This window comes from Bombus bifarius, unplaced genomic scaffold (assembly GCF_011952205.1).
Source record: "Bombus bifarius isolate JDL3187 unplaced genomic scaffold, Bbif_JDL3187 scf7180000008225, whole genome shotgun sequence".
Taxonomy (NCBI): Eukaryota; Metazoa; Arthropoda; class Insecta; order Hymenoptera; family Apidae; genus Bombus; species Bombus bifarius.
In genome coordinates, this window is record NW_022884523.1 from 508,402 (window position 1) to 522,729 (window position 14,328).

General features: G+C 35.7%; 1 protein-coding gene across 1 annotated transcript in view; it reads right to left on the minus strand.

The window, feature by feature from the left end:
- Positions 1-13,896, minus strand: part of LOC117211241 (breast cancer anti-estrogen resistance protein 1) — a 59,929-nt gene extending 46,033 nt beyond the window's left edge. Inside the window, exon 1 of the mRNA XM_033454918.1 lies at positions 13,612-13,896. Coding sequence (XP_033310809.1) covers positions 13,612-13,896 — 285 coding nt within the window. The remainder of the gene's footprint in view (positions 1-13,611) is intronic.
- Positions 13,897-14,328: the final 432 nt, after the last annotated feature.

Consider the following 14,328-nt stretch of genomic DNA (forward strand, 5'->3'; position numbering starts at 1 on the left):
AGAAGCGTGAAACGTCTAATTCGTAATATAATATCTAGAATCAATCTTTTTACTACTTATTTGTAGATAACATAATATGGATTTTGTGACAATAGGAAAAAATGGAAATAAGAAAGTCGGTTTGAAAGTGCACGAATCACGACCATTACAGGTAAACAATTTTACTTTATACAAATATGTATTTCTGCTTTGCTTTACAATGTCTCGCATAATCACACTTTCTACTCATTGTTGTAATATAAATGTATTGTTTATTACCGTTGATTTGATTAAACCCATAAAGAATTTTTACAATGACACATAAATATTTCGTTATAAATTTTCAAGCTTCAGTGGCTAGTACAAATTTTTCTATTAAAATTTACCACAAATATATTTGTAACATTTCCTCTATGTTCTCCAACCATTTCCGAAAAAAAGCATCACCTTCTCCACCTTCCATTTACAGTTATCCTCGAAAAATTACACGCTAAGAACAACGATTACGATCTCCGTCAAATTACCGAAGGTCTTTGCATTCTTGTAATATCCTCATTAGCAATTTATTTTACCCGTCGTTTCCATGCAGCAACGTGATTCTCATGGTTAATCGTTGGACATCGTAATTTCACGAATAAATGTTAGAAGGCACACAGACTTTTCTATTAAAATTTCATTTTGTTCACAATTCCGTCACGTTATAAAATTCTGTCACGCGTACTAATTTCCCTTCTCCGAAGCTCCTCTAACGAATTATTACTGAAAAAGATCTTGGTACTTTCGTGAATAAATACTACGAAGCATATCAATTTTTCTAACAAAGATTAACACAGTTTTCCTATATTAAACATTTATACATTTTCTCTAACAACGAGTCCTTTAATTATTCGCAAAAAGTAGCCCGGTAATATCCACCTCCCATTGAGGAATCCCAGAAATTACACACTAAAAGCCATAGCCATCGTTTCGGGCTAGAGTCAACGATAACGAAGAATATTTGCATTCGTTCGATGTTCTCATTAGCAATTCAGTTTCCTCGTCCCTTCCACGCAGTAACATAATTTTTATAATACAAATCTTCCTATTAAAAGTTGAACTCTGTGCTCATTATTTCCTGGTATCAAACATTTTCTCACGTGTACCACAATTTTTTCCCCTAATTATCTCTGAAGAAGAAATTCCCCCAAAATTACGCATGTAAAAAAAAGAAAAAAACTGTAACCATCATTTCGGATAATGACGGATTTTTGCATTCGTTTAATATTCTCATTAGCAATTTATTTCCCTGGTGATTTCCACGGAGCAACGTGATACCGGTTGTTAACCGTCGAGCGATGTAATTTCGCGAGGCTTTTGGCCCCGGTAACGCTTGTGTGTTCGTTTGCAACAGAAGCTGCAGCTCGCGATGGAAACCGCCCAACGGAGGAACGTCAACGGCCGCGTTGTTGTTCGAAAGTGAATTTAATGCGCGAAGTTAGCGTACGTTACTGGTCGTTACTGACCGAGGGAGCCGAACCAGCCACGATCTGGTTATTCTATTTAACGTCGCCGGAGCACGAAGCCACTTTCGCCTACGTCGTGAATACTCCTGTTTCTCCTCTTGCTTCCCCATGGTTACACTCAACCAGCCACGATATCTGTCCGACACAACGAGATCTCTGCTTGATTATTTCTCTTCTTGTTTCTACCCGATTCTTATCGTACAAACCATATTCATTTTTTAATTTTGCTGTTTCAATTCATCCGTTTTAATTGGGACGAGACTTTAATTCGAACGTACAGTTAGTACTTTTTCCTTGATGTTTTTATTTTATTGCAGCTTTATGGCTACGATGAACGTTTTAGTATAAAACGTTCAAGAATGAAAAGAGTCTGTTAACCTCGAAGACATAGTTAACGAAGTTGATGTAGAAATTAAAGCAACGATATTTGTCAGGGCAAACGATTCCTTTAAAGATGATTCATAAACTTTGTGAAAGATAAGAAATCACATACTTCTACCGTAATTTTCAAATAATAATACCATTTTACGTTGTCTTCTTTTCCTGCCCAGGATATTTGTTTAAAGGAACAATTAAATATTTTGTTTAAAGTTAAAAACACAAATATTTTGTTTAAAGGAACAATTTCTATCGCATTTGTATATGTATATATAATAGATGTATATCTGAAATTGTTATATACGTGTCTCGTTCGTGGATTATCGTACACACGATTAACAATTTGGTCCTTTGGCTACACGTCACACGAGTTACAAGCCCTGTAATTGTGCAATTAATGCACCCTTTAATTCCATCTAATTGAAGCACTTTAAGCTCTAAATATTGTCCTTTCGTTTTACCTCGTGATACGAGAAGAGAAAGGGGACGAAGCATAGGGGACACGTAGGAGAATCAACAGGCAAAATGGAGAGGGAAAAAGCTGGAGAGGAAAATAGAGGGGAAGGAAAAGATCGAGCGAAAGTGAAAAGGAAAGTGTTGGGATAAAAGAAATAAGAGACCGTGAAACAGGAGGAAAAGAATAAAGAAGACGGCCAGACGGATACGCGCGCAAGTTTTGCATCTATTTTTATCAGAATACGAAGAAATGAATAGAAAAGAAACCCAAGTAGCAAGAAAAATGCAGAAAACAAGACCCTATACGCAAGTGGAAGGTTGAAAGAGAAGAATTATTTTTCTTTCGAGAAAAATAATTTCCATGCGCAGGTGCATCAAAATAATTTCACGCTTTTTCAGTTTTCCAAATATTTCGAATAATCTTGTTTATCAAAAATCCTTTGGAATTTGTTCTTTGAAAAAAAAATTACTTTTAAAGAATAATTGGATCAAACAGAATTTACCGACCTTAAATCACGTATTATGTGTTTACAATGTGGAAATTTCTCATTGAAAATTATTGGGGTATTTATAAAAATGTTCATTAAGGGTTCATTGGAGGAGGTAATTGAGGTTTATCCAATATCAGAATTAAAGTAGAATCGAAGAAGTTGTATAAAATTGAAGTAATAGTTTGAAGAAAAAAGAATAAGCGAGCGGATCGAACGAAATTCGGACAAATCGACTTTCTTTCGAAATCTGATCATATACAAATGAGTAATCTGAGAAATACCAAGAAAATCTCTTTCAATCTTATTACTTTGTATAAGCATCCAAGTGTTATAAAACCTCTTTCCAAATTTAGCAGAAACTTTATCACTGAATTATTCGCTTATCTTCGCTGAGTAATTTCCGGTTCAGTAAAATCTCATAAAATCCACTTCCTTCGAACGATTTAAAATAGAGTTACACAGAGTAAATATCACTTTAAAAGCAATCGCATACTGGTACCCGCTTAACACGCTGCTCCGAATTGCCTTCGCAAAGTTTATTCACCCAAGACGAAAAAAACGAGGAGACAAAATCCTACTCTCAAACCAGATAAGCAAGTTTCGAATGATTCATTACGATCTTCCGCGTTTCATGCGAAGAAAATCAGGAAGAAGAAGAAGAAGAAGAAGAAGAAGAAGAAGAAGAAGAAGAAGATAACGAAGAAAAAGAAGAAGACTAACAAAGGAAAAAAAAAGAAGATTCGAAGAAGAAGCAAAGGAAGGTTGTTTGAAGATACCTAATAGAAAACGCGAGAGACGAACCAGTGAAAGAAATAAAGCTGTGCCGGATGAACGCGCAAGAAATGGAAAAGAGGAGAAGACGGCAACATTTTGAGACAGTGATAAAAGAAGAGACATCAAGATTTTCCAAGAAGGAAGGAAGTCAATAAAGACAGATACACAGGGGGAACGAAGAGAAAAAGCGTGAGACGGAGACAGAGGCCGAGTCTGACCATGGATATGTACACGTGATGAAACGCGTCCGCCCTTCTTTGAGCTAAACCGCCCTGCGCATTCCATCGAGATGACTCCAGGGACCCCACTTTGTGTTCCCCGCACGATGGAACGTGTGCGGGTGTTTCTCCGCGCGATTATCAACCAACACCAAAAGTGACTCTGCAGAGTGGTTGGCACAGTATAGGTCGTAGGTAATAAACGAACTTCGAACAGGTACTTTGGATCGTTGGTACTTTGGTACTTTGGATCGTTGGTACTTTGGTACTTTGGTACAGTAACTGCGAGTTTCTTTTTCTTTTTTTTTTTAACGAGTGACCACTTACGCGGGAACTTCACGAGCGACATTTTGCCGTGCGATATCGCTGCGATCGTATGTCTGTCTTTGTTGTTCTTAAATAGGAAAAGAAAGAAAGGCGTACACGGTCGCGGGCGAATCGCACGATAAAATGTCGCTCGTGTGCATTCAGCCTTAGATGGGGTTATATGTATCGAGATTGGTTGCAGCAGGAGATCGTGGAGATTTTTAGATCGATAGGACGCGATGAATTGACGTAATGTACGCGAGATTTGGTACAAGCGACGCGTGCAATAATTAATCGCGATATCATACTGGCAATTATCTTAAAACTTTCCAGCTTTGAAATTTAGAGCGAGACCTTCGTAATTTATGAACTCGAACGTTTTTTAGAACTTAGATTACGCGACTTGAAATTGTGAAATCGTAGAATTTGAAGTTTCTTCAGCGTCAGAATCGGAATTAGAAGCTTTACAATTTCATGGATGTTCAAATTTGCGATTTTACTCGTAATTTATACTTTCGCGATTTTGGATTTGGAAATCTCGTAATTCTGTTGTTTCGAAATTTCAGAGTCCGCGATTCTCTAAATTCTGGAATTTCAAAGTTCGCCACTCTGTCTGTTTCAGAATTGGAAATTTTACTCAAATCTCAGAATTGGTAATTTTGCGAAAATTTGGAATTGGACGTCTCACGATTGCGCTATGTTTTAATTTGGAATGCTGCGATTGAAAAATTAAGAAACTTGAAATTCTGATAATTTAGAACTTGAACTGTTGCAATTTTTAGCATTTCGAAGTTTGCAATACCGCTATTTTAGAATTTCTAGTTTTATCGCCTTAAAATTGGAAATCGTGTTATCTTGAAATCTCAGAATATGAAATTAAAGATCTGCGATTTGCGAAATGTCAAACGTTCAAGTTTCAAACTCGAATAGACTTTAAACACGTTATAAAACACGGAATTAAATAGCACGTAAAACATAAAACGAAGGTTTACTTTCATTCCTTCAAATTGTAGCTTCGATAGGTTTTCCCTTAACATTATCGATCCCTAGCCGTGGTTTCAATGGTCTGCGATGAACTAAAAGGCCGATGTTCGAGCCTGAATCGACGTTCAAATTAGAATTGGCTACGTTGAATAGTTTATTTCTAATCGAGCGTCGGATCGAACACAGAACCGCTCTTTTCCAATGGAATAAGAACGAGATGGAAATAGAAATGAAAGAAAGAGGAGGTATACAAGTGGCGTCGGAGACTGGATATTGTCTGGACTTACGGACATATAAGGATACTGGTGGTCTTTGCACGCTGAGCGAGACAAGGGAAGCTCCATGTAGGGTATCCTGTAGGATCGACTTCTCGTAAATCGTTCCAGAGTGCAACGGTATGCTACCGTGAAAAAACCAACTACTGGAAAAATGTTCGGGCTCTATTTTTACCTGGACATTTTCAAACGTGTCCCTCAGGTATACGATGTACAAAAAGAATTAAGTGTACTGCCGTTCATAAATATACAGACACTTTAGTCAACTTGTGTCAATGTCACTTGGATGTTAGTAAAATATGACAAGAACAATATTTATTGTTTTCTTACAAAATCACCAAATAATAAACTTTAATTATTTGTTTCAATATCGACCGACGTTGTATTAAATTTTTTTTTAAGAAGTTTTTCTTAAAATTGTGTAAACACCGCTGTTCAAACTACCGACGATGAGTTTAGGAGAATGTTATTATGTGATCTGTATTTTAGAAATTTAGACAGTCTTTTTCAAAATAGTTTGATGTGAATGCGGCATAACTTGTGTCATTCTTGGATATACCAATATTTCATAGCACCATCTACCAGTCTTTTAAAGATTTTATCATATTGTAATAATAAAATAACAATAATAAAAAACCATTATTTATTAACATATATTTTAGTATAGCATGTGCATGCTCATATTTCAAAGGTTGGATCTATCCATTGGAAACAAGTAGAAAAATGTTGTGCAAATGTAGATTACATATGTTGGTGTTCAAGTTAAACAAAATTGAAAAACGTTCGGTGTGTATGTTTTTCCTAGTTCCAGTGCAAGTTATTGAAACGTTTCTTCCCATTTCGTTGCTTGGAACACGGCGTTAAACTTTGAAATTACGTTATCCATAATGTGCAGCGCCGTTTACTTCCTTTAACGAATACATTCGTGCTTCGAAGTAATAACGTGTATTTATGACATCGTTTGTACAAAGTAACTTATTTGCTTCGTTATTCCTCAGATAGAATGCAGGAGCGGTAAATTCCACGATAGTCTTTAAAAACTAATATTTCTAACATTATCGCTAGATTACGTTTATACAAACTCACGCTTTTACGAACACGACTAATACAGCAGAAATAGAACCTGAGTAGAAATTTGTTACATGCGTCACATATTGCAACGAATGTTTTTTTTTTTTTTTAACAAAGGAGTTTATTGAGCCCAGAAAATACAGATTTTAAGTACATTATTCACAATAAACATGAATTTATCGCAACGAATGTAAAACAACGCTAATGACCGACCAATGAATGCATAAATAACATATAATCTTATACAGAATAATACTAAATAAATAGAAAACTGTCCTCTCGATATTTGACAATATTTCATATACTCTGTGTATCCTTGAATTTCCCACAAATACACACAAACAGCCACAATCTCGTTCAATCATCTATCCTTTCGATATTTGACAATATTTCATATACTCTGTGTATCCTTGAATTTCTCAGAAATACACACAAACAGCCACAGTCTCTTTCAATCATCGCCACTCCGTGTCTCAATTTAGTCTCGATCCAACTTCTCAACGACTCATTTATGCGCGATACTATACCCCCGTACAAACAACAATCCCGAAACGACTCGTGGAACGTCTTAATCTCGAGGAGTGAGGTTTCAAGAGAAGGAGAGAGAGAGAGAGAGAGAACGGTGGTCCTCAGGAGTAGATTTCGCGCGCGATACCAAAAGAGCGGCGCACACGCGCGCGGAGTGGTCACGCGGCCTGCTGAATAATAAAACTAAAAAATAGAAAATAAAAAAAAAGAAAAGATACCGCTAGAAGCGTTTCACGCGGTACGACCCTGAGCACCTGCGCCTCACCGGTACCTGACTGGTAATTCCGTCGTGACAGGGCAATTTCGAGGAAGCTGGACCGCGTAACGTTGACCCTTAGCTGACGCGCCGCTCGTATTTCTGTCGACGCACATGCGGGCTCGGGCCGGACGCGTCCGTCCGGATCTTTGCCGGCAAAAAGCCCAACCAAACGCAGAAAGAAGAAGAAGAAGGAGAAGGACAAGGAGAGGAGGCAAAGGAAGAGTCGAGGAAACGCCAACTCCGGCAAGAAACTCGGAATCGCGAATCTATATCTCTGTTCTGCGGTTTTTGCGCCTCAGAGAGGCAATGGGGATGAGAAGAAAGAAAGTTTCTTCCTGTCTTACTCACCCTTTTCTCTTTAGTTACGCTTTTGAGAAACTGAGAATGCAACCGCGGATCGAATGTTGCAGTAATTTTTGGCCAGAGAATGGATTTTCTGTTAGCTGGCTTTGATGTTGATTTGTGTATGGTGTTTTTTGATCGTTTGTGTTCGATGGTTGATATTAGCAATCTGTTTGGTTTATTATTAATCTTGTTAAGGTCTTGCAAGGGCTTATTATTCATTTTAAGTATTAGTTTTATTTACTATTAATTTGACATTTGTTTTTATTTATTTTTAATTTGATAATTGATACGTAATCGAAGGATATGAACAATTTCAATGTTCTTCGTTTGTTCAACGTTATTATTAGTCCTCGCTAGTCTTTAGTATTTATGTTAACATCTACTTTAATATTTCATCATCTTTATTACAATTGCTTAAATCTGAAATAAACACTAAGTTTCGAATTATTATTTCCACGATTATCTATCATTTCTATTTAACCATGATCAAACTTAATACACCACTGTAGATATTAATAATTCCATAATTCGTGTAAATTAACTATCAGTGTTACTCTTAAAAATTGCTACGATATTTATTTTATATTTACTTACTTGAAATTTAATCGATATTTATATTGTATTGTATATAAAATTAGATAAAAATTTCTACGAGACATTAGCAATAATTATATTCTTAAATCTTATTAATTTACCAAACGAGGAATGAATTATCATATCAAATAAAATACAACCGATAAGAATAAAGGAATTGGACGTTTCGTGTTTATGTTACGCGAACCTTTTTACTTTATCAAACGTGTATCACCTAAATTGAGTCCAGACACAACAAGCTACGTAAATCCTTTTGCCCTTCAGCGATTCCAAACGTCGATGTTGCATACAGCTTTTGACATTCGCTGTGTAGCTATTTGTATCGGTATTTGAATAACAAATGTTTGTCGGTGGAGGCGTCCCTTTTGTTTCATTCTTCAGTCCTTCCACTCCCTTTCCTACCGAAATATACGCCGCATAAAAGAACAAGGCTGAGTTATGGCTGTCGGTCCCGCGGATAGAGCCTTCAGGGATTACAATCGAAAATTCAGCTGGTCGAAAAACGCGAATAAACGTTAAAGGATGACGTAACCGCGATAAAAAGGACAACTATACTTCGTTGAATGAAACGTTAAGGATACTTTATTCGGAATTGTTTTGGAATCAGGAGAAGGAAATTTCTGTTGATTCGGCAAACCGTGACATAAATTGTTTCATGTTGTGAAACACCGTGATACGGCTTCAGTCAGTAACGTTTTACGCTGAAATATCATTTTAATTTTTAAACTGGTATGGTGAGATTCTATAGTCTACGCTCTAGACGGTGTAAACGTTGTGATAAATTTCCTCTTTTAACTCAGCCACATGCTCTTGAATTCTTGAATCTCTATTTCTATGTTTCGTTTTTACTCTTGTTTCGACGATGAAGAGGAATTTTAATGTTTCAAGGACAACTTTGGTATAAAAGTAAAACGAGGCGTGTCAATAAGGATTTCTTTATATTTTCTTCGAAGTTTTAGAAATTGTTTAACGAGAGTAGCAGAATTAAATAACACACTGAATTAAATATCCCGATAGTACTGAATTTAGTCGCTGAATTTTATTTAAAATTTTAAATCACCAATATTTTCCAGTTACGATTTAAGATTTTTAATTACAAATATCTTCCAATTAGCTAGGTATGTTAATAACGGTTTCTGATTGGAAAATAAGGAGAAAAATCTTTAGATTAATCCTTAAAGTATTCGAATAAATTTCTTTTCTATAACAGTACAAAATAAATATTTTTCACGTAAACTGTTTGTCTAATCCGACGAGGAGAAAATGTCACCATGTTATTTACAATTCATACTATGTACGCTGTTATGTTCTATGAGTCTAATCAAAACTAAAAATCCCTTTGACGTTTTTTCAGTAGCAGCTCGCTGCAGAGTTAGTTGAAATATTTGCATTTCACAAGGATTAATAATGTCCTGTGCGAGATGCTCGAAAAAAAGACGAAACCGAATGATTCTCGCGTTCAAAAGCGCGAAATATGGGAAAAAATGTTTTCATTTTTCACAGAAAAAGCCTTCCAGAAGAATTATATGTAACAGAAAAGGTGAATTAATTGAGAAATAAATTATCGAAATTTTGGAAGTTGATAGGTATCGTTTAAAAAATTCCTGGATTATTAATGCTACGAAGTAAGTAATTATACTGATATAAAATTGCATTTAATGTGTTATTTGTGTGTTATTCTCCGTGGAACGAAACTTTACTGATAATAACTTCATTTTTGATTTACTAAAATCAGGCTTGTTCCATTCAAAACGATGAAATGAGTACTTACACGCGTTCGAAGAAATAATTTTTCCAATTATCCGGTGTGATAAAAAAGATCGCAATGAAACTAGTTTTTGCAAATTACGAAACGTACGAGCTATAATAATGAATGATTAAGAAAGTTAAGAGTAGCGAAATATTAAGAGTCGCGACCCTCCCTCGTGTCTAAATGCGTCTGGTATGAGAGGATAAAGTGAATTATGGCTAATGGTATGATGGATACTCGACCGGAAATTCAATAGCCAGAAAAACAACACCGACAATGGTATAACTGTAAACAGTTCGTCCATCGTATGCTGTAGGTATTAATAACCTGGAATGCAAGAGGTAAAATGTGCAGATAAAACGGATAACATACGTCGTTGTAAATTGAAAATAAAAGAAATATTTGGCGGATTATGTAAACAATGATGTATGAAATTCTAGGAATGAGAAATAAATGAAAATAAAAATCCAGTTGAATATTTCGAATATCTTTAATAAATCGAAAACACTGCAGTATTTATAAATGTTTGAAACAACTGGTAAAAAGTTAATTAGTTTCAACACTTTATGTTATAAAATTGGAACTATTCGAATCATTTGTACACGTTGATAACTGTATAATAGAAAATAATTTTTTAAGCGCTTCTCTATTTTGTATTCGTAAAAAATTTCTTTTAACATTTCTAAAAGTTTTCGATTAATTAAAATATTCAAAACGATGACGGTTGAGCAATAAAATACATTTGTACGCTTTAAACTTAGTCTTCCATGTAAACCTTTAAAGTAATCTTTTATCTCTCATTTTACTATGTATATATTTATTGTTACAATACATATCATTGTCTTGTGTATATTATTATCGACATATTTATTCTTTTTTGCATCAGGTTCTCGGGTTTTCATTTCATTCTAATAAAACTTGATACGTGAGTTTCTTTCTTAAAAAATTAATCAATGAAATAAGTTAGAAGCAATAAGAAAGATAGATGGATGACCAAAATTTGAAAAAAGGAAATGATCGTCAACTTTAAAAATATGACAATTCCTTAAAGAAATAGGAACCTGCTTAACGTGGATGGATAAAAGCGAATTGAACTGAAAACCACTAGATGCTATTAACTCGTAATCTAAGCACGTCCAGTGTAAACCAACATTTGCTTTCAGCGCACATTTCAAAGATTTTTATTACGTAACAAACGACGGATGTTAACCAACAAGTAGAATGAAAATATGGACCGTTAATCGCGACAATTGTTGCATATTTAACGCGTCCTGCTTTACATTCGTTTCAACAAATTACACTAAATTGTGAATTTATGTTCCGCGATGAAAATTCCCAATTAAGATTTTCATGCGTTACGTATGAAAAGTGAACACTAACAAACGTAATTTACGTACAATTGACTTGCCAATTGACCGTCAGTTGACGTACAACTTAGTTAATTTAATATATCGATAGTTTAATATATTTTATTCTAGTACTACACTTTAGTTGACTTAATACAACAAATATATTAAGACAGAAATTGCTAAATGTTACATGTATGAACCACAATAAAGTGAATATTGAATTTATATTAGCATTGATTTATAGAATATTTACTTATATAGAATATTTATAGAATATCTACTTTATAGAATATTAAATTTGACGTACATTTTTCATAAGAAAGGAAAGGGAGAATAAATGTTCGATTATTATTTTAGAATAATTTACATCACTAAAACGAAGATACACTTCAAAATACAAAAAAAAAAAAAAAAAAAAAAAAAACAGAAAGAAAGAATAGCAAATAGAACAAAAGAGGAAATAAGCTAGTAAATTACCAATTACCATACTCAATTATTTTTCTTAATGACTACAATCATATATATTCTACAAATATATAAATATTTAAATAGCATCAATGTACGTATTTAATCTCGTACTGTTACCTTACCAAGTTAATTGGCAAATAATTAGACAATTATTAAAAGTCCGTTGCCATCGGGAAACTTAGATCCTCTTGACATCGTGTTTTATTAATAAACCAAACCAAAAAAAGATGCACGTCGGAGAACGAAGACGTCAGAAATGGTGACAAATAAACTCTTTGCCCCTGAAATCGAAACATGTTTCTGCCAAAGCATCATATGCCGACGCGGACAATGGGAGCTTTCTTTCTGTTCTCATTTCATTTGCCTATCAACCCTTGCGACTGCACTTCCACCGTTCTATAACCGTCCCAACCATCGACCGAGTCAATCGAGATCAAACCTCGAACCTGTACGCGCCACCCACTTACGCGTACCTATACCCACTTGAAACCACACCCTCCACACGGTGTATCGAAAAAACCATGGAAAACAAAGAATTCATTTTCTATAACGTCGCGACGAGGTTTCGCCCGACAAGGCAAATCGAAGCAGATTCGACGAGGCCGATCGATCGGCTATATTCATTTCGCTAAATTGGCGCCGGTTGACAGATGCTAAACGATGCCAATGGCAGACACCGGAGCAAACGAATTGGTAGTCAGCTGATTCTGACAGATCCCCGTCTCTGGCGCGTACCAGAGACGACATAAGGGGGCACGATGGGGGTCTGCGGCGAAACACAATGGAACCGCCGCCATTGTGTGCTACGTGAAACGTAGAAGGTCGATCGATGGGACTGGGGCGCAGTGTAGGGGTGGACTTTATAAATTTCTACGTCTTTTCAGATCCACAGCAAATTAATGCAAGATGGCAGCTGCGCGACGATAAAGCACGCGGTCGAGGGGAACAACGGGTCGAACCGTTGCGCCGATCGAGGCTCAACGAGTTGGCTCGATCAAGTATTTAAATGAACAATCGAAGAAATCGCGTGGACAGATATCTAGATGACTTTCAGAACGTATTTCTAGTGCTTCGATGAGCTTTTTACGACTTGATCGCTGATTGGTTCGAAGGACGAACTTTTACTTTTGAATGAACCAAGTTGATCGACTTTGGATAATAATATCGAAGTGATTAGATTCCTGATTTCTTGAAAGGGAAGTAATTCGTGGAAAGAAATGAACGAAGATACTTTTTGTATGAGTTATCGTTACGCTATGTGACTGTCTTTTGTGTTAAATGATTATTCAGCTGACTGTATTTCCATAACGAGCAATGAGGCTTTATACAGTTAAGCGTTAATTTCCTCTATAAGAAAACGACTTGTTTTTCGATTGAGTTTGATTAATATTATTCATAGAATAATTAATAATGTAGTCTCCGAGCAGAAAATTCTAGCTATATTCTATCACATAAAATTTAATAAAAAAAAAAATTCGTACGTCGATAGTGAAACCTACGAACGTAAGTGCAATATTAAGTATCAAACGAAATAGTTATTATTATTAACGTGTATGTATAATACGGAATAACAATTATCACAAAATTAAATATCATGCATTTCTATTGTTCAATCGAACTTCTAAACGTCACAAATCACTATTTATTAAAAAATTCATACTCATTCGATCAGATCCGATCTCGAGCGTTAATCTCCAATTAATTCTACACCCTGTGAACTCGAATTTCTACCGTTTGATTTGTTATACGACGCTGGCGATTTCACAGAGGAGAATTTTCATAAAATCTCCAGTGCTCGCGCATAAATATACGCACACGCGCATACTACAGAAATTTTCTGTGCTCCATGAATTTAATAATGGTATCGTATAGCAAGTAACTTACCCTGTTCGGTTGAACGTGCCAGCTACGCCGTTTTCCATGCCTCTGTATGCCGTCTTCAGAAATGGTTAGGTCAGGTCTGCTGCCAACCAAACAGCCCCCTGTATCATATTGGCCGACTAGCAGTCTCAATCGATTTCCTGGACAGATGCCCTGAGCAGCAAAAGGAAAAAAGAGACGTATAGCAATAACATCGTACAACCGGCGGGAGTAACAACGGTTTAAAGTAATATCGTCGGACTCGCCAAACTTTGTTGCGGCGTACATCCTCGTTTCAAGAAGATACATTGCTCCATACAACTGAAACATCAGTTGTTAGAGGGAATTTATCGTTCTATGAAACGTTCAGTGTACGCGGTGAATTAAATTTTTATCTCTGACAGTCGGTGTGTTATTTTAAATCGCCCGACTATTTAGGTGACAGGTCTATTCAGGGCTATTTTCTTTGCAATTCTTTGTAAGGAATTGCTTTCTCTTAGCAGAGTGACTATTTCATCGCCGTTCCGTCGTACGTACTTATCGTTAGTTGCTTTCTCTTTATATTTGATCTGCGTTGGAACTAACTCGATCTTCTTTTTAACGTTACTTTGATCCATTCTTTAATCGATAATTCTCTTTCACTAACTTTAACCCTTCACCTGCCAATGATCGTGGAAGATATTTACACGATAGGTTATTGAAACAGTGCCGAGGCACGTAAAATGAAAATAATAATCACAG